Source organism: Pelophylax lessonae (assembly GCF_965119305.1).
Source record: "Pelophylax lessonae genome assembly, chromosome: 10".
Lineage (NCBI taxonomy): Eukaryota > Metazoa > Chordata > Amphibia > Anura > Ranidae > Pelophylax > Pelophylax lessonae.
Window position 1 is genome coordinate 185044612 of NC_138777.1, and position 23691 is coordinate 185068302.

Here is a 23691-nt window from a genome sequence, read left to right on the forward strand (position 1 = left end):
GTCAAGGGTCCGATCTGTCCGCCGCAATACCGCAAAAAAAATCGCAGATCGCCGCCATTACTCGTTAAAAAAAAAAAAACACCAAAAACGACAAAAATCTTTCCCTTTGTTAGTAAACGCGATAACTTTTGCGCAAACCAATCAAAATATGCTTTTTGCGATTTTTTTTTTTTTTTTTTACCAAACATATGTAGCATAAAACAAATTGGCCGAAAATGTTAAAAAATTTTGATTTTTACATTTTTTGGGGGGGGGGTTTCATATAAAAAAAAAAGTGAAAAATATTGTTATTTTTGCAACATTTACGCTCTTTTTTTTTGTTTAAAGCGCATGATCAAAAAATCGCACAGGTGATCAAATACCACATAAAGAAAGCTCTGTTTGTGGGAAAAAAAGGACGTGAAATTCGTTTAGGTACAGCATCGCACGACCGCGCAATTGTCCGTTAAAGTCACGCAGTAAAAAAATCACAAAAAACCCCCTGGTCAGGAAGGGGGTAAAATCTTCCGGGGCTTAAGTGGTTAATTATACGTTTAGTACAGTGCTTTAAGTGGCCCAAAAGAGGTGCCGGTACTCTATTATAGCCTATACATTCCCCCCCCCCCCCCACCACTACACATCAGGGTCCCCACAGAGCACCCCCCCTGGCCTGGGCTGGGACTCTGGAGCAGGGGGACTCACTGGTGATGACTGGTCTGGCTCTGGAAATATCCTTGGGGGGGGGGCAATTGAGGGCGCAGATGTCCAAAATGAGCGTACTGGTACACTAAGGCGCACGGAGAGGTGGGGGTATGCTCAAGAGCCATATTTGGAAGTGGCGGTACTGAGTACCAGTGCATACCGTCCCACTTAAAGCACTGGTTTAGTATATGTTAAATTTGCTGCAAGGGCATTTGTGGACAGTAATATCTTGGATGTGCCTGTCAGGACTTCAGAGCAACAACTAATATACCAGAGCAGAAGAGATCTGTAAGAGACGGATGTCCTTGACCAAGCTGCGTTGTAAGTGCAGAAAAGGCTTAGACTTGGCTTTGGTGTCTGGAATACAAGACTAGTTAAATAGCACTACAAATATTTTGGCAGGTAAAAGGAGGTCTCATAATTAAAACATGTATTTACCTGCTTGCCTGAAATACAACTATCATTACTGATGTCCTGCCAAAAATGATTAAAAAAATGATGCGTTACCTTTTGTGCCACCTAGCTGTTCCAAGTTCTTCTTTAGTCTCAGTTTCTAAGCCGATTCTATTCCCAATCCCAATGTAGAGATCTGCTGCTCTCTACTGGTAGCTGCTAATATCACAGTGTTATGTATATTTATGTATTAGCACTTCCTGTCTCTGGGAGGCTGGCTTTAAAGTGGAAGTAAACCCTTTTTTGTAAACTTGTACCTACAGGTAAGCTTATAATAAGGTTTACCTGTAGGTATTGTGAATATTTCCTAAACTTGCACAGTTTAACAGATATTCACGCTGCATGCAGCTGGTGATGTCACTGGCGCATGCGCTCTAAAGGGACAGCATACCCGTGCCGTTCCCTTCAGAGTCTGTAACTTTCACGCACATGGGCGGGAGTGACATCATGGCGCCATGCCTAATCGGACGGCCAGAGGGCATGACCCCCGAAAGAAGACCAGGTGAAGATGGAAGCACTTTCAGCAGTGACAGCGTGCTGCTGAAAGCCTTTGTTCTAGGGTCAGTATTTCATAATGTGCTAGTATGCGATGCAGCTGAGGATGGAGACTAATGCTGGTGTGTCAGCAGGAGGCAGAGAAAGGACAATACACTGATCTTCCCAGTTAAAAACTGAGCAGGATAGGGTGTCAGCACAATTCTGATCACTGGAGTACAGGCAGGCTATGTTCCCAGCACATTCGAGAAAAAACAAGATCTGCGCCAAATTGGAAAATAAAACAATACTTTCTTATGTACTTATGTATGTACCAGTTGACTGGGCTTTAAAGCCTCTTGCAAGATATAACTGTTGGATTGATAAAGCTGGAGAATACCTAATATGTCCTCAACTAAGTGCCTTGGACACACCGATGTTTGGCATTCTAGAGGGAGTAATCTTTAGTTACAATGGGACTTGGGGCGATACGCCTTTTGCTTTTTTCATTTGAATGATAATGCAAACCCTTCTATTTTGTTTTCTTGCTGTTATTACACACACAGCATACTATGGAAATTGTGAATTGTTTAACCAAATCTGCACCGGAAAATTCCCCCCTTAATGACCAGGCTATTTTTTGCAATTAGGCACTGTATTATTTAATGGACAATTGCGCGGTCGTGCAACAATAAAATTGATGTCCTTTTTTCCCACAAATAGAGCTTTCCTTTGGTGGTATTTGATCACCTCTTCAATTTTTATTTTTTGTGCTATAAACAAAAAAAGCGACAATTCTGAAAAAAATCTATATTTTTCACTTTCTGCTATATACTGTAACATTCCCAATAAAAAAAAAAATTAAAAATCTGATTTTTTCATCATTTTAGGCTAATTTGGTGGCGATCATCAATTTTTAGTGGGATTGCGACATTTCGGCAGACAGATCGGACACCTAACTGACATTTTAGACGCTTTTGGGGGGACCCGTGACATTGCTACAATAATTAGTGCTAAAAATATGCACTGTTACTGTACTAATGACACTACTAATGGTAGGGAAGGGGCTAACACTAGGGCGCTCAAAGGGTTAAATGTGTCCCTAGAGAGTGCTTTCTAACTGTGTGGGGGATGGACTTATGGAATGAATATAGGGACCTGTGTCCCTAAATAGGAGGAACACAGGAGCCCTGTGTTCATTGCTGACAGAACAGTGGTCTGCCTTGTTTACATCGGCCGAGACCGCCATTCTGTCTCCACAGGGAGCAATTGCGGCTGCCGGCCCCACAAATCAGCTTCCCCTCATGTCGAATGGACGCGCGCCCCCACGATCGCTCCCGTTAAGTGAGATACGGGTACGTCGTTTCGCAGGGACCTGCCGCCGTATATCTGGTCAGCAAGTGGTTAAATTCTCTGATGTCTTTTTCTTTTATTACTTTTTGTGAAACCCTTTAGTAAAAACTAAACTATTGAAATGAAAAAAGTAATAAATTGTAACCCTGAAAATTGACCACACTGAAGGATGTGCTCTCATGACTGGCATGGTCAGTTTAAAAGAGGAAAGCAAGGGGAATGGCAGGATCACCAGGTATTTCACACAAAGGAAGCAATGCAAAGAGAACAGTATAGTTTTAAACACAAGTACATGGTACAACAGACACATATCAGGAATATGAAATGTTGGGCCAACATACACTTTCATTTTAATAATTTCATTAATCATCTTTGTCATTTTTTTCCCAAAGCTTATTTATCATTGGACAAGAAAACCATACTTGAATATAGTATGCTAGGTCTGCTCTGCATCCACCAGCTTTTAAAAGAGACTCAAGAAGTTTACTGATGAGACATTCCCCTTCAAGTGCATCCTCGCTCTATCTCTCCCCTATCTTTGTTGCTTTGTTAGATTTTTATTTAAAACAAATACCATCATAAGTCACTGTACCTAATGCTGAGCAAGACAAGCAGTGGAAAGCCGGGAACTAAATTTGTCTTCATTTCCTCTTTCCAGGGACAGAGGATCAAACCCATTCCCCACTCCACTCTATTGAAAACAATACAAAAACATTTTGTTGCATGCGTGTTTGTTATATACTATAAAAGAACATGAACCAATCACTAAACTGGATGGAAATTTTGCATTAAAATGTGTTTATTAATTAGTCATTTTAGAGACAACATTCTCTGTTTTCTTTGACCTCAAGGTCATGATGGATAAGTTCTTTGCGACTTTGTCTTCTACAGAGTCTTTTTCAGGAAGTCTACAAGCAAATGATGAGGAAATCCAAAATCCAATTGGACTATTAAGTACCCCTGGAAATGAAAAGCAACAGTGTTAAATACAAATCTTAGATGAAACTGCATTACAGGTAGTATGGATGAAAGGTTTCCTTATAAAATCAGGAAATCTCTGAAAATAGGAATCTTTTTGGATGCAATGAACAAAATAAATTGCTTTATTTGAGGCACCTTGGATATATTCAATGTCATGGGGTATCTTGCAGAAGGTAAAAATCCCAGGGCATTACATGCAGTGCTGTATCCTGGCCTAGGCCGGCACTTTGCAGGGGGGCAGCAGAAAAAATATTTCATTATTTTTATAATGACTATGGACTTCCTATTTATTATACAAATAAGTGAAATAATCCTCTAATTACAATCAGTGGCAGCAAACACAAGTCCAAATATCTTAAAAGAGTAATCTTACTAATCCCATGACATAAGGCTGTACTAATGGGCACTGATGGGGCTGCACTGGTGACCACTGATGAGGCCACACTGATATGCTGCACTGATGGGCAGTAAAGAGGCGGCACTGATAAGGCTGGACTGATGAGGCTGAACTTATGGGAACTGATAAAGCTATGCTGATGGGCACTGATAGACTGTGGTTGTGGTCTGTGATTTACAGATGACAGAGTGGGTCATAAACAGGAAGGGGTGTGGCCTTTACAGGAAGGGGTGGGTCTTATTTAAATTAGGGGATGCACAAGTTTAGTCAGGCCTAGGGCCGCACAAAACCTAAATACGACACTGATTACATGCACCACAAACATAAATCCACAAATGAATACATCACTCCTGGAAAAGAGTCATTCATCCACAGTGGGAAAAAATTTTATGCCAAAAGGGATGGCTTAGTTTCCCCTTTTCCTCGCTTCTTAAAGCTCAAAAAGAAGCGAGCAGAAGACAAATGACTAGTCACCACTATTGCCTGTGGTTCCTGTACAGCTGATCTTTTCCTCATTATTGACTTACAATGCCTTGTTCTGTACTATGTCTCTGTGGGAGGCACGGCTTTACTTCCTCAGGTCAGAGCCTCCAGCAAGGAGAATAAGTGAGCAACACAGTAATGTCATCACCAAATCTCCTAAAACTAGTAGGCAGTAACACCCTAGATCCCACATTACAGATATACTGTACAGCTATTAGGTTGTAGACACGGTATTGTCTAGGTACCTTCACATACTGCTATTTTTCAGGAGGAATCCCAGTAAAAAAATATATATTTTCAGGGTACTTCCTGTGCCAAATTAACATTTTTAGTTGTTTCCTATGACATAGCAAATCTTCCCTTTTTGTGTTCAGGTCCACTTTAATGCATAAGAACTGAGGGTAGGGTCTGTATGGACTTAATAAATGAAGAGAACAGTTTTGATAATCAACATATTTTACCAAGATCAGTGTAGTTTAGTCCTTATCCCAAAAGTTCTTCACTATATATATATATATATATACAGGTATATACACATTTATTACCTCGTGCGGTATGACTTCAGGATTTATAATTTCAAATAAATTTAGGCCTTTGGTGTTCATCAGTGATGTCAAAGCTGGTCCCAAACCTGTACAAAAATAATTCTTTAAATATATAGAGTATTATATACTATGATATACAATATGATAAAAGGTAGCAGTTATATTGTATACACTAGACCAGTGTTTCGCAACCTTTTTTCAGTCAAGGCACCCTTTAAAAATTATGGAAAATTTTGAGGCACCTTTTACAAATTATGGACAGTCTCGAAACACTCCATTCTAAAATGTAAAAACTATTCTAATAGTTTTACATAATGCAGCAACAGCCACAAATCCAATTAGGACACCTAACATTAGAGGTAATGTCTTCTTCCAAAGCAAATACACTTTTGCAAACAGGTACTGACTAGTATTCCAATGTTTCTCCATCACTCAGCTAATGTGACCTCACCGCTGATGGAGAGGGACAGGGGAGGGTCAAACGAGGATATACAGGTGACTGACATCCTCCCTATCAACTGATGACGCCATTGGTCATTAGGATGGCAGCAACTAGAAGGTTGTAATGATGCACAATGAAAACCTGTGACTTAGTATAACTACAAGGCAGCCTTCATCCACACACCAGTTTTTAAACAATTTTTTGGCAATTCTTAGGCATTTTGCCAAGGCGCCCCCAAAGAAACCTCAAGGCACTCCAGGGTGCCTGGGTACCCTGATTGAAAAAGGCTGCACTAGACACACTGTATTGTGTTTGCATATATTGTCTTTGCATACTCATACTGAAGGCCTCTTATTTCCATGGTAAGAAGAAGATGTCAGGTTTATGAGGAATGGTGTTTTACATATTGCTGTATAAACTGAGATCATCCATAACTTAGATACTGGAAGAAAGGAATTACCTTCCTTTGTTATGATCACCCTGACCATGGACCTCAAACCCAAACTTCAGCCAACTCTATCCTCATTTTTTTCTCTTTTTTTGCTGAACAGATGTTAAGTATAAAATTAAATATAAATAAAGGTGCATATAAAGATTGCAATACTCGAATGTAGCAGACTAAAACGCACTAGCAGCGCTCAAATAAGGTGCAATCCAATGGGCTAGGGAATAAAGTCAATACAGTTCATGCACAGTGCCCGAATGGTGTCCACTGACGACAGTCCTAAACGGACAAAAAATCCTTTGTTGTTCACCACACCGGACCCTCCACCTCACCAAGGTGCTCACCCTTAAAGAAATGCACTCACCAGAAATCTGGTCAAAGCGAGCCCACAACATAAGCCAATCACCGGCTGAGAGTCGATCGTCCGATCTCCACTGTAAAGGACTTCCACCAGACAAGACACCTGATAGATCTCGGTCAGATCGATATGTATAGCAGACCCAGAGTGCGTTCCCAAGATTCAGAGGTGGTACCTTCTTCTATGAGCCTGCAGCCCGTCCTCTCCTCTCTTCTCCAGCTGTCCGCATCTCCTGCTCTGATATCAAACAAGCGCGCCTTGTTTGATATCAGAGCAGGAGATGCGGACAGCTGGAGAAGAGAGGACGGGCTGCAGGCTCATAGAAGAAGGTACCACCTCTGAATCTTGGGAACGCACTCTGGGTCTGCTATACATATCGATCTGACCGAGATCTATCAGGTGTCTTGTCTGGTGGAAGTCCTTTACAGTGGAGATCGGACGATCGACTCTCAGCCGGTGATTGGCTTATGTTGTGGGCTCGCTTTGACCAGATTTCTGGTGAGTGCATTTCTTTAAGGGTGAGCACCTTGGTGAGGTGGAGGGTCCGGTGTGGTGAACAACAAAGGATTTTTTGTCCGTTTAGGACTGTCGTCAGTGGACACCATTCGGGCACTGTGCATGAACTGTATTGACTTTATTCCCTAGCCCATTGGATTGCACTTTATTTGAGCGCTGCTAGTGCGTTTTAGTCTGCTACATTCGAGTATTGCAATCTTTATATGCACCTTTATTTATGTTATTTTATGTTATAGCAGCAGCTTACTTTTATGTGTGATTTTCACATTGAATTTTAATATTGTATTCAAGCGTCGGTTGAGCAGGTTTGTTAGTCCCCCGGTTTACCTCTACTTGCTCCTTTTTTACATAAAATTAAATATGGTTAAAAAAAATTTCTGCATTCATTTCTGCTGGAGTTGGTCAAATATGAGAAATTGTTATTGGTCATCATATGCAAAAGGTTTATGGACCGTAAGTAAGTTGTATGTATATAAAAGAAATATTCTGTATAACACCCTTGCACCTAAAGTTCTGCTGTATTTGCAAGGCAGGGAGTGTTGGGAATAAGATGAGATAACACTGTTGTAAGAAAGAGCCAATGTATCCGTGAAACTTACGTTTTACAACAGCTGGAATTCCAAGGTCAGCCACTGTCTCCTGGAGAAACAGTCTCACAGATTCTTCATTCTGGGAAACAAATATACTTTCTGAAAGCTCTTCATGACTTTAAATAATACATTCTACCTGAAAATGATTAACTTTAGCAAAGGCCGATTAATAAAATAGGGAAAGTGGATAAACTTGTATAATAATATACTGTATACTGTACCCTTGCACTTATTTTCTAACAATTAAATCCTTGGTCCTAACCAAACCATTGGTTCAACATCTATTGAAGCCAGACAAAGGGGAGGCAGGTCCTTTAGGTGGATATTATGATCAATTAGAAGATATGGGACAAAAAAGTAATTGTTATTGACATAATACACTCTCCTCTCCCCATCCCAATTCTAACGCCCTGACAACACAATGCAGATGAAGTGTAAAAATTTCATTTCTAATAACGGTCTTTTAAACTAGATTATCTTTGCAATGCGCTCTCCCTGAACCCAGATTACAAGCCAAACCAGCTAAGAAAAATTAAGGGGTCAAACAAAAAGCTGGCTGAGGATTAGACTAGGTAATGATGCTATATTGCAAAAACACACTCTATTGTGATTATTTGATTGTGTGAAAATAAAACACGGTATAAATTGTGTAATATGGGGGAATTCAGTTCAGTGGTAGAAGCATTTTGTGGTGAGTCTACACTCTACACCATTCTGAACTGTGGTTTTAAAGACTTGCCCGTCTATTTTTATTTTAAAAAGGAGCAAAACATTCACAAACAGTTGCCTATGCAGGGGATTTTAGTTCAACAGAGCAAAACAATTAACAGAAATATACCAAGCCACCTGGCTCTTTTTTTTTTTTTAAGCCAGTGGTGTGTGATCACACTCAAAGACTAACACCAGGTGCATAAAAAAGTGCACACACACGCAAACGTGGGAAACACAAAAAATGCACAGGGTGTGCAAAATGGTCCTACCTCCGAAGAGGTTGGACCCTGACCTTGATCCCCCGGGGTGCAAGACTCCTGACAGGGACTGAGGTACTTCCAATAGTCTCCCTGGCCGAAACCAGGCAAACCCCGTTCTCCAGGGGGACTGCCGAAACAGCCCACCCCAAGTACTGGGTGGGGCTCCCCAGAAGGGAGACCCCATGAGAGAGGGTGAACTAAGCCAGAAGGCCATATCCACCCCCTCCCAAGACTTTCAAGGCAGGCCCAAGGACCACACCCTACTCGTCGTGCATGGAAGAAAAAGGTGATAGTGAAGTGACACAACAACAAAGAAAAGCCACCTGGCTCTTTGTTTAGCAGCACCACTGCTGTGGTCACTGATCCCTCAGACCTCCTTACCAATCTTCTCCTGGCTCCCTGGGCTTTCCTGGCTCACTCAGCCCATAGTTACAGCTCCCTGCTGCACGGGCCACTCCCTGGCCTTTCATTCAGGATTCTCCTGACAGCCTGGGCTCTCTCACTTCTCTGACATTTACAGATTCGCTCAGTCCCCTAAATTTGCCTAGTTTCCCCAGCTCTCTCAATTTCTTAGACTCTCTCCCAATGTCCCAGACTAATTTTGCCGCTTCAACTCTTTCCTATGCCTGATAGACATGGAACCTCTCCAACATGGAGCACTGTCTCCTAAGTAGATCACCCCTGTCTCCTAATAGAAGCACACAGCTGTCTTCCAATGGGAGCACACCTCCGTCCTGGCTGGAGCCCTGAGCTTTGCCTAAGCCTTATTTATAAAGAGTGTGCAGGCCTGCACACTCACACAACCTGCAGGTCTCCAATAAGACCTGGAAAAAGGACTTCATCCCACCCAAGATGTTTTGAAATCTTCAAACTCCAGACCCTTGTCTGGGATAACAAAATCTGGAAAAACTGAATACCCCATTTTCTCTGCTCTTTCACAGCACTTTGCTCCAGTGCCGGGATAAGATATCCAGTGCCCAGAGCAAATATGCCAAACTGCGGCCCCCTTACCTTAGAGTTGGGGTCAGGGCGCCCCCTATCTCTGCAATAACCCATTGCTCCCAGGGCAGCCGTCCTCCTGCCCACCCCTTGTCCCAGCCCTGATCTGCTCTGTCACACACTGCACTCGGAATTAGTGCAAACCCCGTGTTGCATTTTTCTATTTTCACATAGTGGCAGGGCCTAGCATTGCCATAACTGGTTGCCTCGTTTTTATTACTAAGGCAATTATTAAAGATTAAGGTATATTGTAAGTAGGTGTATTTTTTAAAATTCTTACCTGACTTAGTGCCAATGAGCTCCTGAAGTTCGTTACTTGAACTCTGATACAGGGAGAGAGGTAATGTAAAATTAGGTGTATGTATTCTAACCTAATATTAGTTACAGATGATGTCTTAGATCAGGGGTCTTCAAATTATGGCCCTCCAGCTGTTCAGGAACTACAATTCCCATCATGCCTAGTCATGTCTATGAGTGTCAGAGTTTTACAATGCCTCATGGGATGTGTAGTTCGGCAACAGCTGGAGGGCCGTAGTTTGAGGATCCCTGTCTTAGATGGTTGCTAAATAATTACTGTTAATAGCTTGGCAACAGATTCCCTTTAAAGCTGAACACTGGGAAAAAAATCAGCTAGATAAAAGGACCAAGCATATGAACTGGTTTACCTGCCACAGCATTTGTAATTCTGTTAGGCCAGGCATGTGATGCAGGCACACTTGCCAAAGAACTAGGTCTGTGACTCTACTTTTCTCTACTGCAGCTAAGCAAAACAGCTTAGCCGAGGACTTGCCCACAACCTGCTCACTGGGCAATGAAGGGTCAGCAGTACAAAAGTCCCCCCAGTGCTTTTGCTACCTGCAAGAAGGTTTTATACTGATAGTACTATGCAAAGCTGTGAGTGGTGGTTGAAGCCATCGCAGCCGCCAGACCTGTTGCTTAGCTGCAGGGCTAGAGAGCAGGCGCGCAATCGCGCCGCCACCACCGCGCACGCGTGCCCGAGACACACTCCCGCAAGCCGCCATACAGGTACACCGGTTTGCGCAGGAGAGCCAGCCTGCCCCAGTATATTTGCGGTGGCTGGTCTTTAAGTGGTTAAATAGTTACAGAAACTGTTTTTTTTTTATTCCTTTTGGGATAAAGGTATCTTAATAAAAGGTGACCGCTGTAAGCACCACTGTCAGTGTTACATGGTTTGTCTCAACCCTTTAACTGCCATTTTTGCTGGACAGATTGGTCTGTTAACCACTTGACCACCGGAGGATTTTGCTGTCTTCCGTCCAGGCCACTTTTTGCGATTCGGCGCTGTGCGAATTTAACTGACAATTGCGCGGTCGTGCGACGCCGTACCCAAACGAAATATACGTCCTTTTTTTCCCACAAACAGAGCTTTCTTTTGGTGGTATTTGATCACCTGTGCGATTTTTACTTTTTGCGCTATAAACAAAAAAAGAGCGTTTATTTTGAAAAAATAACAATATTTTTAACTTTTTTATATGAAATTCCCCCCATTTTTGGCCAATTTGTTTTCTGCTACCTATGTTTGGTAAAAAAAATCGCAATAAGCGTATTTTGATTGGTTTGCGCAAAAGTTATTGCGTTTACTAACAAAGGGAAAGATTTATGTCATTTTTGGTGTTTTTTTTTTTAACGCGTAATGGCGGTGATCTGCGATTTTTTTTTTTGTGGGACTGCGACATTGCGGCGAACAGATCGGACCCTTGACTGACATTTTTGACACTTTTGGGGGTACCAGTGACATTACTGCAGTAATCAGTGCTATACATATGCACTGTTACTGTAAAAATGACACTGGCAGTGAAGGGGTTAATTTTTTAGGAGAGGGAGGGGTTAATGTATGCCTGGTTCTTACTGACGTGTGGGGGGGGAGGTGACTGAGTGACAGAAGGACAGATCGGATGTTCAGCTATGCTGAACACTCCGATCTGTCAGTCCCTGTCACTATGGAGATCCGCCCTCTCTGTTTACACAGGCGGGCGAATCTCCTCACTAGATTCCCCGACGATCGGGGCAGAGCAGCGGCGATCGCCGCTGCTCCTCCCCTGGCCAGACTCCCGCTGTGAATGAAAACAGCGGGAGTGCACCTCCGGCGGCGCGCGAGCGCCGCCTACAGGGGGAGGAGTCTAGCGACGTAGGTCTACGTCGCTGGACAGGAACGAGCCACTTTGCCGCAGTACGCTCCATGTGAGCGGTCGGCAAGTGGTTAAAGGAAGTCGAAAAACAACTAATTTATTGACTGGATAAAGAGGTGGAAATAAAAGCCTAACAAAAAGAAAAAGGAATGCAGCCACCACATCTAGGAATAGGTAAGCTGCAATACAATAAATATTTGTTTTGGTTTTAAAGTATGAATAGTTTTAGATAGAGTGGAGAGGTATTAGAAGATCTCTCAGGTCTTTAATGTCATGTGTGCCCATGTTAAGAGGAAATCTTTCAATAGGGATACAAGTTCTGGTAAAAAAGTGGGTAAAATCTGGTAGAGAAAAATGATACTTCTCAGTGCAATGCTAGAACACTCAAAGTCATTATGCAATACCTAACGACCATTTTAGTCGGGAACTCTCAGCAACCAAAAAGGACCAAACACTAAACAAAAATGGGGGAGGGGAGGTGGTGTGGACCCACCTCAGGCTGCAAAAATAGGGGCTCACACTAGGTTAACGTGCAAAACTCAATTTTATTGGTGGTATAGAATATCAAAAATGTATATTAAAATTCCATAGAGAAACTACTAAATACAATGTATTTAGTAGTTTCTCTATGGAATTTTAATATACATGTTGATATTCTGTACCACCAAATAAATTGAGTTTTGCACGTTAACCTAGTGTGAGCCCCTATTTTTGCAGCCTTTCTGAGGTGGGTCCACACCACCTCCCCTCCCCATTTTTAGTTCTGGTAACCCTTGTGACAACAAGAGCTTCCCTTACTTTGAAGGGATTTCCTCTCACTTCCTATTGTGGCCATGAGACAGGAAGAGAAGGGAATCTTTCCAGTGGTACACAGAGGGCAAAATAAAATTGTAGGGGTTACTGTTTTTCACTGTGCATGGACCTTTAAGAGGCCTTAGACAACAAATGCATTATAAAGGATGATCCATTTGTATTCCTAGTGTTGATAATCCCTTTTCTACACTTTATTGTACAATTTCCGATTCTTTGCAAATACTTTTCTTCATATGATGTAAATAAAGGTCATGGTGCCTCTGCCTGTTTAGAAATGTTCAAAATCTGGCTTCATAAAATTTAAAAATGACAGTTAGTTACAGTTTATAAGCAGGTACCACAAAGTGCCCGCAGATAATTTTATTATTCCATAAATTTTCTTCTGTGTGCTTGTCTACAGTATCTCTCACTCACTCACAGCAAGCTACTCACTAGGGGGGGAACCTCTGGGTGAGTCTAGGATGGAAAAAGACTTGGGGGTACTGGTAGACAACAGGCTTGGCAGTGGCATGCAATGCCAAGCCGCTGCAAGCAAAGCCAACAGAATACTGGATAAAAAAGGGGATTCACTCCAGAAATAAAGAGATTATTCTCCCGCTCTACAAGACTCTGGTCCGGCCACATCTGGAGTATGCTGTCCAGTTCTGGGCACCGGTCCTCAGGAAGGATGTGCTGGAATTGGAAAGAGTCCAGAGAAGGGCAACAAAAATAATTAGGGGAATGGAGGACATCAGCTATGAGGAAAGACTACAAGCACTGAACTTATTCTCTCTGGAGAAGAGACGATTAAGGGGGGATATGATATCAATGTACAAATACTGTACTGGCGATCCTAGCATAAGGAACAAACTATTCAGAGTAAGAGAATACAATAAGACACATGGCCACTCACTAAAACTAGAGGAAAGGCAGTTTAACCTTAAAATGCGTAAGGGGTTCTTCACTGTAAGAGTGGTAAGGATGTGGAATTCTCTTCCACAAGCAGTCGTGTCGGCGGGGAGCATTGATAGTTTCAAAAAACTATTAGATGGGCACCTTAGAGGCCACAACATACAGGGGTATACAATGTACGGTTAAAAGCAAACACACACACACATCATAGGTTGAACTGGATGGACCGATGTCTTTTTTCAACCTCACTAACTATGTAACTCTCAAGCGTGCTTACCCATTGGCAGTTAAAAATGAAAGTGGAAAAAAACTCCGTATCCTTTACAGCCAAGGAAGCTGCCATTTTAGCTTCTGTTTGATCTGCAGTTGCCATGATTCTGCACATGTGATTAACTATGACACCAACCATTGAACGGCTTGACAATTCAGTTGGGATTTAGTTTAGGAAAGTCAAATTAATTATTTTTATTCCACTTTAAAGCCCAACTGAATTTTCAATTGAAATCATCTAAATGCATTCCAGGTGCATCAAAACACATTTTGTGCAAAGTCTTACAGTTTGTTTTCTTTAGAAATACTGTAAGTAGAAAAGTCCATCCTGTTACTCATGAGCAAATCAATAGGATTTCACTATAAGTTCCACTTTAAGGTTCTTGAACAGGAAACCTAGCAATCAAAAACCACTGTTATGAATAGGTTGTAACTCACATTGAATCAGTTGGGAGCAGTGTAAGTTTCTTATCACCGTATGAAGTCTGAACCGTGGTTAGAGTTTCCTGAAATCAGACAAAAATACAAAGCAGAAGGATACATCATATGACGCTCTCCCATTGTGTTCAATGTGTTTGTGATAAACCTGTCACGGCTGTAAGCAAATAATGATAAAAAGTACAATAATTCTATAAGACTGAACAGAAGAAGGGAAAATTCTGCAATTATAGGCACAGTAAAGGCTTTTTAAATCCAGAAGATATTCACATGTCTTATTCCAAAATGAGAGGATTATTACCCATTTCAGGACAGGGGGTGGAGCTATGCAAACCATTGCTTTTTGTCCATCTGGCCAGATATACATTTGGAAGTGCTGGTGTATAGTGCAAATATAGCCTAATATTTTAGAGTCATTTATTCCAAACTGCATACAGCTTTTTCCGGCTATTTGACCATTACCATTCCAGTGAATGGAAACCATGGCTTCTCTGGAGTAAGTCCAAAAATCCTGGGATATGTGATGTTGTGAGACATGAATACCTTCTGTTTTAAGAATGATTTACTGTGCTACACACTGACTAGATAAGGGCTTTTTATTGCTTCATCCCCTTCTCAGGATAACCTGTAAGGCATAAACAGAGACCCTTATCCTGGGTTCACACTGCTGCGGTGCAGGACACCGCATCTACTTAGCACAGGAATTGCAGCACATTCCTGTGTGAATTAAATGCAGTGTTTCTGGGGTGCGATTTGAGCCATGGATTTGTATGGCTCAAATCGCATTGTATTCACACCAAACTGGTGTAGGACCCTTTCTTGTATGAACCAGAATCATTTTGCATGGGTATTCACACCCATGCAATCCGATTCTGCAAATTGTGCTGTATTTTGCAAACCGATTGTGGGGTGTCAATTAACATACAGTATACGCTGCAATCGGTTTACATGGATGGATTGTGATTTAAATGCGCTGCTGAATTTGCAGTGACTTCGCACCGCATCTAGTGTTAACCCAGGCTTAAAGTGGAAGTAAAGCAAAACCTGACTAGCTCTAAACCTACTCTCTAGGCCACATTGTAAGCCTTATCTATCTAGCCCTGTAAAGAGAAAAAAAATTGCTATGCTTACCTGTTCTGCAGCCGCTCTGGTCCAGTCCCAGGCTGAGCTGTCAGCAGAGGCTTCAGTGTGTAGAAGAGGTGGCCACTAACATAAGCCCCATAGTAGCTCTATAAGTGATGTCACTTCCCAGGTATTTCTCAGAATTCTCCACCATTATCCATTGTTTCTTAGCTTTCTCACAGGTAACACAGGTAAGTATAGCAATTTTCTCTTTACTTACAGGGCTAGATAGAATAGGCTTAGACTGTGGCTGAGAGTAGGTTTAGAGTTAGTTAGATTTTGCTTTTACTTCTACTGGGTACACATGATCAGAATATTGGTTGGTTCAGCAGGAACTGGCTAACAATCGGTCAGTGTGTACAGCTGCCTGTCCAACAAAAGCTGATTTTATGACCAACTTCTGTCGAGCGGTCATGCTAGAAACGTAGCATTCGATCAGCGCTGGCAGCCAACAATGCTAGAAAGAGATCCTACTGATGGAAAATAATGAAGAAATTAAAAGCAACAGTTAAAACATAACTTGTCAGAGACCCCCAAAAGGATTCCTTTTGACTGAGGTGCCTGATAAAATGACCCCCTCTCCAATGCCTATTATCTCTCTCTATTCCCCAGAACCTTAAGCCTCTAGGATGCCTGTTATTATGATATCTAAAATGTTTGGAGACACTATGAGTTCTAAGACCTTTTCTAATATTAATAACATGTTCTCCTATATGTGTATAGAGTGCCCTGGAAGTCCTGCCTACATATTTAAGGCCAAAATCGCATTTCAACATGTAGACATCTCTCTGCGTACTGCGGGTAATGAGATCCTTTATTTTACCATTTATGTTAGTGACCAAAGAGGAAAATTCCTTAAGTTTTTTAATATTACATTTTGAATGTCTGCAGGCAGAACAATTCCCACAGGGATAAAATCCTAAAAAAAAAAAGAACAATTTGTTTTCCTTCAAATAGGGGGTCAATAACACCCGGAGCGATCAAATCCCTTGGTGTGGGGGCCTGTCTATATATGAACTGAGGGCAGACAGGCAAAGCGAGACCCAGGAACCTGTCCCTCAACAAAATTCCTTAATTTTTAGCTATGATCCGCTCAACCTTTTTAAGCTGAATATTATAGTCTAAAACAATTTTAAATTCATGCTTGCTCTCCCTTACCTTTTGAGGGCCAGAAACTAAAGCAACTCTATACAGATTGCTCACTTTCTCAAGCTCCTCCTGCAAGGTCTCTTTCCGATACCCATTTGCAGGAACCTGTCAGCAAGAATCTAGGACTGCGATATATATACCCTGCTTCGGAGGAACAACTCCTTCTCAAGCCAACAAACTATGTATGTTGCATAGCCGTGTCTTCTGGTGGCAACTATTTAAGGGGATATAGCTATTCCTATCTGTTGGCTTGAAAAAGCTCCACGTCCTGAAATGATCTCCCTCCTTAAATATCTCCAGGTCCAGGAACACCATCTGTTCCATATCAGTGTTCCATGTAAGGCCTATATTTTTAATATTAGGATTGAATGATTGGTGGCTGGCAAAATCGCCTACACCATGAAAAGATCATCAATATACCCCCTCTAACAAATTAACTGCTCAGGGTTATGTTGGAAAACTGCCTATGCCTCCTAGTGTGCCATAAACAAATTGGCAACACTGGGGGTGGAACAGACATCCATTGCAACTCCTTTGACCTGGAGGAAAAACTGATGATCATACCAAAAGTAATTTCTGTTAAGACAGAAGTCTAAACATTGGAGTAAATACCTCTTAAGTTTATTTGACAGATCAGACCTCTCAAAGGATCACTCTACAGAAGAAAGAACATCTTGATGGCTTATAACAGTGTAGAGGGAGCTGACATCAACTGTTACCAATAGACTACCAAGATGACAAGTGAGACCCTCCAGAATTTGAATAATGTTTGGTATCCCTTAAATAGGCCCTAGTCTCAGATATCAACAGTTTTAGGAAATAATGTCCAAGCGTGCAGATACTGAACCGATACCGTTCACAATGGGCCTCCCCGGAGGATGAAGAGCATCCTTGTGAACTTTTGGTAGAAAATAAATAATCAGTGTTCGACATGCAATGGGATCCAAATATAAAGCCTTCTTCTTATTGGGAATATTTTTATCTTTTCCCTTTTTAAACAAGTGATGTAATTCTTCTTTCAATTCAAACACCGGATCTCCTTTTATTAACTGATAAGTTTCTCTATCACTTAGCAGCCGCCCCATTTCCTCCTTGTAATTTGTTCATGATGACCAAACCACCTCCATTATCCGCAGGATGGATAATTAGATCCTTTTCCTCTCAAAGGAAGCAATGCCATTCTTAAAAAACAAGGGTTTGTGTAATTTTTAATACTTAACCCCTCTATATAACTAAGGACAATGTTCTATTGTTTATTATCCTTATTGAGGGGGTTAAATACGGATTTGTTAGATAGAGTGGAATATAACCCCAGGGAAGGATGGCAAGTCCTTTTAGCAGGTTTGGACAGAATTTTTTTTTTCTATCAAGACTTCTCACATAATTTTGAACACTGATGTAAATCTAGAATTTATTAAGGTTTCTTACTGGGGCAAATTATCAGTCCTCCTTTAAGAACCTTAAAGTAATTGTAAAGTCTCATTTTGTTTTCTATAAAAATAAAAAACATTTGCACAGAGAAGCCCAGATCCTCCTCTTCTCAGGTCCCTCTTCTGTGATCCTGGCCCTTCCCTTCTGTTCAGTGCCCCCACAGCAAGCAGCTTGCTATGGGGATACACAAGCCGAGTCACAGCTCCCTGTGTCCATTCAGACACAGCGCCCGGTACCAGCCCCGCCCCCTATCTCTTCTGATTGGCTAGCTGACTTTGATTGACAGCAGCGGCAACCAATGGCGCCACTGCTGTGTCCCAACCAATCAGGAAGGAGAATCTTGGATGGCTGATACATTCGTGGAGATAGCTGGACAGAGAGGGACCTCAGGTAAGTGTTAGGGTGGCAGAGGGGAGCTGTTGCACACAGAAGGCTTTTTATCTTATTGTATAGAATTCATTAAGATAAAAAAACCTTCTGACTTTACAACCACTTTAACCACTTCTGGACCCGAAGGTTTACCCCCTTAATGACCAAGCCATTTTTTTGCGATTTGGCACTGTGTTATTTTACCAGACAATTGCGCAGTCGTGTGACACTGTACCCAAAAAAATTGATGTCCTTTTTTTCCCCACAAATAGAGCTTTCTTTTGGTGGTATTTGATCACCTGTGCAATTTTTATTTTTTTGTGCTATAAACAAAAAAAGAGCGACAATTCTGATAAAAAACAATATTTTTCACTTTCTGCTATATAACATTGCCCCAAATAAAAATTAAAAAATCTAATTTTTTCATCATTTTAGGCCAATTTGTATTCTGCTACAAACTAGGGGAAAGATTTATGTCATTTTTTATTATTTATTTTTTTTACTAGTAATGGCGGCGATCTGCGATTTTTAGCGGGACAGCGACAGATCAGACCCCTAACTGACATTTTTTACACTTTTAGGAGGACCAGAGACATTACTACAGTAATCAGTGTTACAAATATGCACTGTTACTGTAATAATGACACTTTCAGGGAAGGGGTTAACCCAGGGGCGATCAAAGGGTTAAGTGTGAGCCTAGAGGGGGGTTTTCTAACTGGGGGGGGGGGGCTTTTAAAATCAATACAGAGACCTGTGATCCCAAATAGGAGGAACACAGGAGCTCTGCATTGATTGCTGAGAGAACAACGGTCTGCTGTGTTTACAACAGCAGACCGCCATTCTCTCTTCACAGGGAGCGATCACGGGTGCCCAGCAGCAATCGCGGGCACTGGCCCCATGGATTGGCCCCTGGAAGCACGCGCATTTGTGCCCCCAGGATCGCTCCCGCGGACCGCCATACAGGCACCTGCCAACCTGCTGCCGTATAACTGCGGTGGCTGGTCGGTAAGTGGTTAAGTTCATCATCAGTAAGATCAATGTCACTAAGATTATAGAACTGTGCTCCTACCAAGAAATTTTTCTTTTGAATGTTTTGGTAAAGGTGTACTAACCCTTTGATAAGAAAGACCTGAAAGAAAGACAAGAGGGAATGGATCCAAAGTTGGACAATTGAATGTGATTGGTTTCTGTGGAGTATACCCACACCCGTCCCCTTTCTGAGACTCTGATTAGTGGCTGTTGGCAATGAAAACTGGCTATAGATGGTGTGGGCAAGCTGAATGTACCAAAGTTGATCGATTGCCAGATTTGACATTCCGGATTTTACATGTGATTATCGCTAGCAGCTATTAAAGCCCTTAGCAATAATTACTGTGTTCTCCCAGCAGGGATGGCTCCCCCACCCCAGGGAGAACACAATGGCTTGGTGCGAAGTATTCCACTGTGAACACTGACTGACTCCTTCTATAGCTGGCCTTAGACCAATGTTTCTCAACCTTTTTTCAGTTGTGGCACCCTTAACGTTTCTGCACAATTTCGAGGCATCCCATTCTAAAATGTAAAAAAAAAAAAAACTAAACTAATAGTTTTACATAAGGCAGCAACATCCATACACATGGGCCATCCAACATTTGAAGTGATTTATTCCTCCACTATTGCAAACTGGTACAGGCTAGCATTCTAGGGTTTCTCTTCTCCCTCAGTTTCTCTTCTATTTGTTAATGTGACCCCAGTGCTGATGGAGAAGGGGTGAGGAGGAGTAAATAAGGATGCTGTGCAAGCACCTGTCATTCCCCTTATCAACCAGTGATGTCACTGGTTGTCAGGGTGCCAGTGGCGTGACCCACACAGTGCTCAGGGTGTCAGTGGCTTGACCAGCACAGTTCCCAGAGTTGTAATTCTACAAAGTTAAAACCTGTGAAAGTTTGTTGCCATTATGCCAAGGCACCCCTGAAGAACACAGGAGGCACACCAGGGTGCCACTGCACCCTGGTTGAAAAAGGCTGTCTTAGACAACCAAGAGAATGCTACCCACATCTAAAATGACTCCACAGAAATGTAATAATTGTTCACTTAGGACACACCATTAAGAAAAACATAGATATACGGTACATAGAATATTAAACCTTGGCAAAATGACTCTGCTTTTTATGTTTTGCTTTGTAACCTTTTCCTTCTGACTTACTGCTTCAAAATATAGTTCTTCAGTGGAAGATACATCTATTTGGACAGCTACAGATGCTTCAACAATTGTCCCCTTTGGTCGGAATGTGATCCGAGGTCTAGTGAGGCTCCATACTTTGGCCACAGTGTTATTCATTGGAAGGTCTTGGAGGATCTAGCTCAATGAACAGGCAAATAAATAGACAAATTAGTTCAAATTAAACACTGTTGTATTTCTAGAAGAATAAAATAAAAATGCTCATAACTGAATTACAGTAACTGCACAAAGGGTTCAATAAAGTGCTTGTAAACCCTTACAAATAGCCAGTCAACTGACCGGCCTATGGTGATACACAGAGATGAAACAAATCCTCCTACATAAATTGTAGCTGTTTATCTGCTGTCTTTTCTTCTCTACATCTGTTCAAAATCCAGAGTCAATAAAGCTTGACTGAGCAGTCAGAAAAAAGAGGGCGGGGAGTTGAAGTTACACTGCAGAGATCAGGGAAGAGAGCTCTGACAGCTAATTGGAGGAAAGGGATACACACCCTCCACACAACACAGGGGAACAGAGCTGAGGCTGGAGCTCCCTCCCCTGTCACCATTTTTCTCTTGGTGTCAGGAAAACTTGTCAGTAGTGATTCATGCTGATAGCAGAGGAACGAAGCAGCAAACAAAAATGACACACGGTGCTCCTAAATTGAGACAAGCACACACTATAGAGATATGCTTTGTTTATATTTCATGTTTGAGGTTTACAACCACTTTAAATACCATACTTGCACTCTACCTTTATTTTACCAGGTTGCAAAGACTTTGATAGGAACAAAACCCGTTTCAATCCAGGACTGGAGTGATACTTTTATTCACTAAAGGCTGATATGCTGAAGGAGTTAAAATGGCATTAAACCCAAAACAAAAAATGTAATGTATAGCAACTTGCCAATCAATAAATGTGGTAGTCCGTTTTCACCTGGTGGTCTGGCCAGTAACACACCTCCTGTATTAAAGTGCCCCCACTCTGGATGAAGGAGAACATGGGGCACCTTTGGCAACAGCATTATATGTCTGGGGGGAGGGGAGTGTTAGATGTACTGGCAGATTTAAATACACAAATAAACTGAAGCTAAACGCCAGCTCACACTTTATAAACAGTTACAGCAAAGTTTATTGACTTTTGGGATAAAAGTTTAAAATAAATAAATAAAAGCAGATCATTGTAAACACCCCTGCCACGGTTAAATGGTTTGTCTCATCTCTGTAACTGATACATCTGCAAGAGAGCTTGTTCTGTATAAAAAGAGCAGACTTACTGGCAGAATCACCAGATGCGAATCAGGGAAGGAAAGCCTAAAAAAGAAGACTAATACAGACACTATATCTAAGAATTGGTATGCTGCAATATAAAAAATGTTTGTTTTTGGGTTTAATACTGCTTTAACTTCAAATAAGAAAAAAATATATTTTTCACCATTGATGCGCTGATCAAAAATGCACCAAGGATGGCTGGTAGATAGTCCTTCTTTAACCACAGTTCATTTTCTAACAGACTGGTCGTTGCAGCTCTACTCAATGCCACTGGGTGGCGGACAAATGTTCTATGCAAGAAAAGCAAAGGAGACAAAAGCGCACAGCCCACCTCGCGTAATATAGTTCTATTACATTTGAATATTACAATTGATGTATTTTAATAAAACTGTATTACACGACGTGGGCTGTGCGCTTTTGACTCCTTTGCTTTTCTTGCATTTAACTTCAAATGCCTAATTAGTTTCAGGGAAAATAAAAAAGTAATGTCCCCTAAATCTGACGCAGTACTTGAAGCAGAACATTGATTAGAGGTAAATTACAAATAAATTAAATCAGCATTTATACATATTATTGCCCTGACAAGGTGTACTGCAGTGTTCTACACTAAAGTCGGGTACATACAGCCGAATGTCAGGAGAGCCGGTTAAAAAAAAAATATGGCCCATGTGTCTGTCTGTCTGTCTGACAGAAGCTGGCCATTTGCCCGGCTTTCGTCGCACGTGCATGCTGGAAAACCGACATCCGACTCCCAATCAGCGCTCGCAGTCAATGGCAGAGAGCGATGATCAGAGTGTTCTAGCGGGGGGGCATCTCAGTGGGGTAGATCGCTGAACTAACCTTGCATGGTTAGTGCAGCGGCTCCGACCGGAGCTGACAGTTTCTTTTTTTTTTTTTGTTCAACCCCGCAAAAAACTAAGAGTGTGTATCCGGCTTTACAGTCTATAATAATCCTATTATACATCTAAATACCACATCAGCACATACAGCATTTGCTGGCTTAGGATGACCTTACCTCATTGATGATTTGCTTATGTGTCTCTGTATTGTCATCCTGAAAGATATCCTAAATAGATGAGATTAAATCAAGACGTCATGTTAGCTGTTATTATGTATTTAAAGGGCATTAGGTGACTGAGCTAAAAAGCTAGATATGGAAAGCTTTAGCTAACTAACTTCTGATGGTCCATCAGAAGTTAGTTAGCTTTCTAACTAAATCAGTAGCTTTTACTATTGTTATGTCTTTATTTGAGAAAGAAGAGCGCAGCCAGGCCATTTGGGATCAAGATCCTATCCCTACCCTACAGTGGTTGTCTATACTTTAACAGATCCTCCTCTTATTAAGGTGGAGTTCCACCCGTTTTTTTAAAGTCCAATTACTGTCATGCCCATCCTAAATGCTGTAAAAAAAAGACAATACATTTTTTTTTTCTTTGTAAATACCTTTTTTTCTGAAGCACTTTTATTCACTAGGCGATTTGATTACATCACTGGGTGATTTGCAAGGGCTCCTGGAATAGCAGCGTCATGTATCCTAGGAGTCCTTGCGAATCGCCTAATGACGAAATCTTGCGTTATTTCCAGACCGGCAATGACACGAACAAGAGGACCGGGTTGTCATGTTTGGCAGGTTGCTAAAGCAACGGGACAGGAACTTCTACTGCCGCTGCCATTGCTATGGCAACCTGTCGGGAAGAGAGAGAGAGAGAGACGCTCAGTGGCTTCACTGCGCAGGCGCGAGATTGGGAGGTGCATGCTGGGTAGCCAGCTGCACCGAATCCCAGAAATCAAGAGAAGAGGGCTTCAGATGCCCACAGATGACATGGAACCTGCCTGCTTCGGAGATCTGGTTGGTCTTCAAATATTTTACCACAAACTACAGGGACTACACGTATGACA

The 23691-nt window shown here is 41.7% G+C and overlaps 1 protein-coding gene and 1 long non-coding RNA gene across 2 annotated transcripts in view; one reads left to right on the forward strand and one right to left on the reverse strand.

The window, feature by feature from the left end:
* Window positions 1–867: 867 nt before the first annotated feature.
* Window positions 868–23691, forward strand: part of LOC309565261 — a 643481-nt gene continuing 620657 nt past the window's right edge. Inside the window, exons 1-2 of the long non-coding RNA XR_014225799.1 lie at window positions 868–1002; window positions 3853–3940. This is a non-coding gene — a long non-coding RNA (uncharacterized lncRNA). The remainder of the gene's footprint in view (window positions 1003–3852; window positions 3941–23691) is intronic.
* The window catches only part of CETP (cholesteryl ester transfer protein), a 67904-nt gene continuing 47955 nt past the window's right edge, over window positions 3743–23691 (reverse strand). Inside the window, exons 10-16 of the mRNA XM_082270143.1 lie at window positions 22808–22858; window positions 20507–20659; window positions 14251–14318; window positions 9969–10011; window positions 7728–7797; window positions 5368–5453; window positions 3743–3921 (exon numbers count right to left, since the gene is read on the reverse strand). Of these exons, the coding sequence (XP_082126269.1) occupies window positions 3847–3921; window positions 5368–5453; window positions 7728–7797; window positions 9969–10011; window positions 14251–14318; window positions 20507–20659; window positions 22808–22858 (546 nt within the window). The 3' untranslated portion in view covers window positions 3743–3846. The remainder of the gene's footprint in view (window positions 3922–5367; window positions 5454–7727; window positions 7798–9968; window positions 10012–14250; window positions 14319–20506; window positions 20660–22807; window positions 22859–23691) is intronic.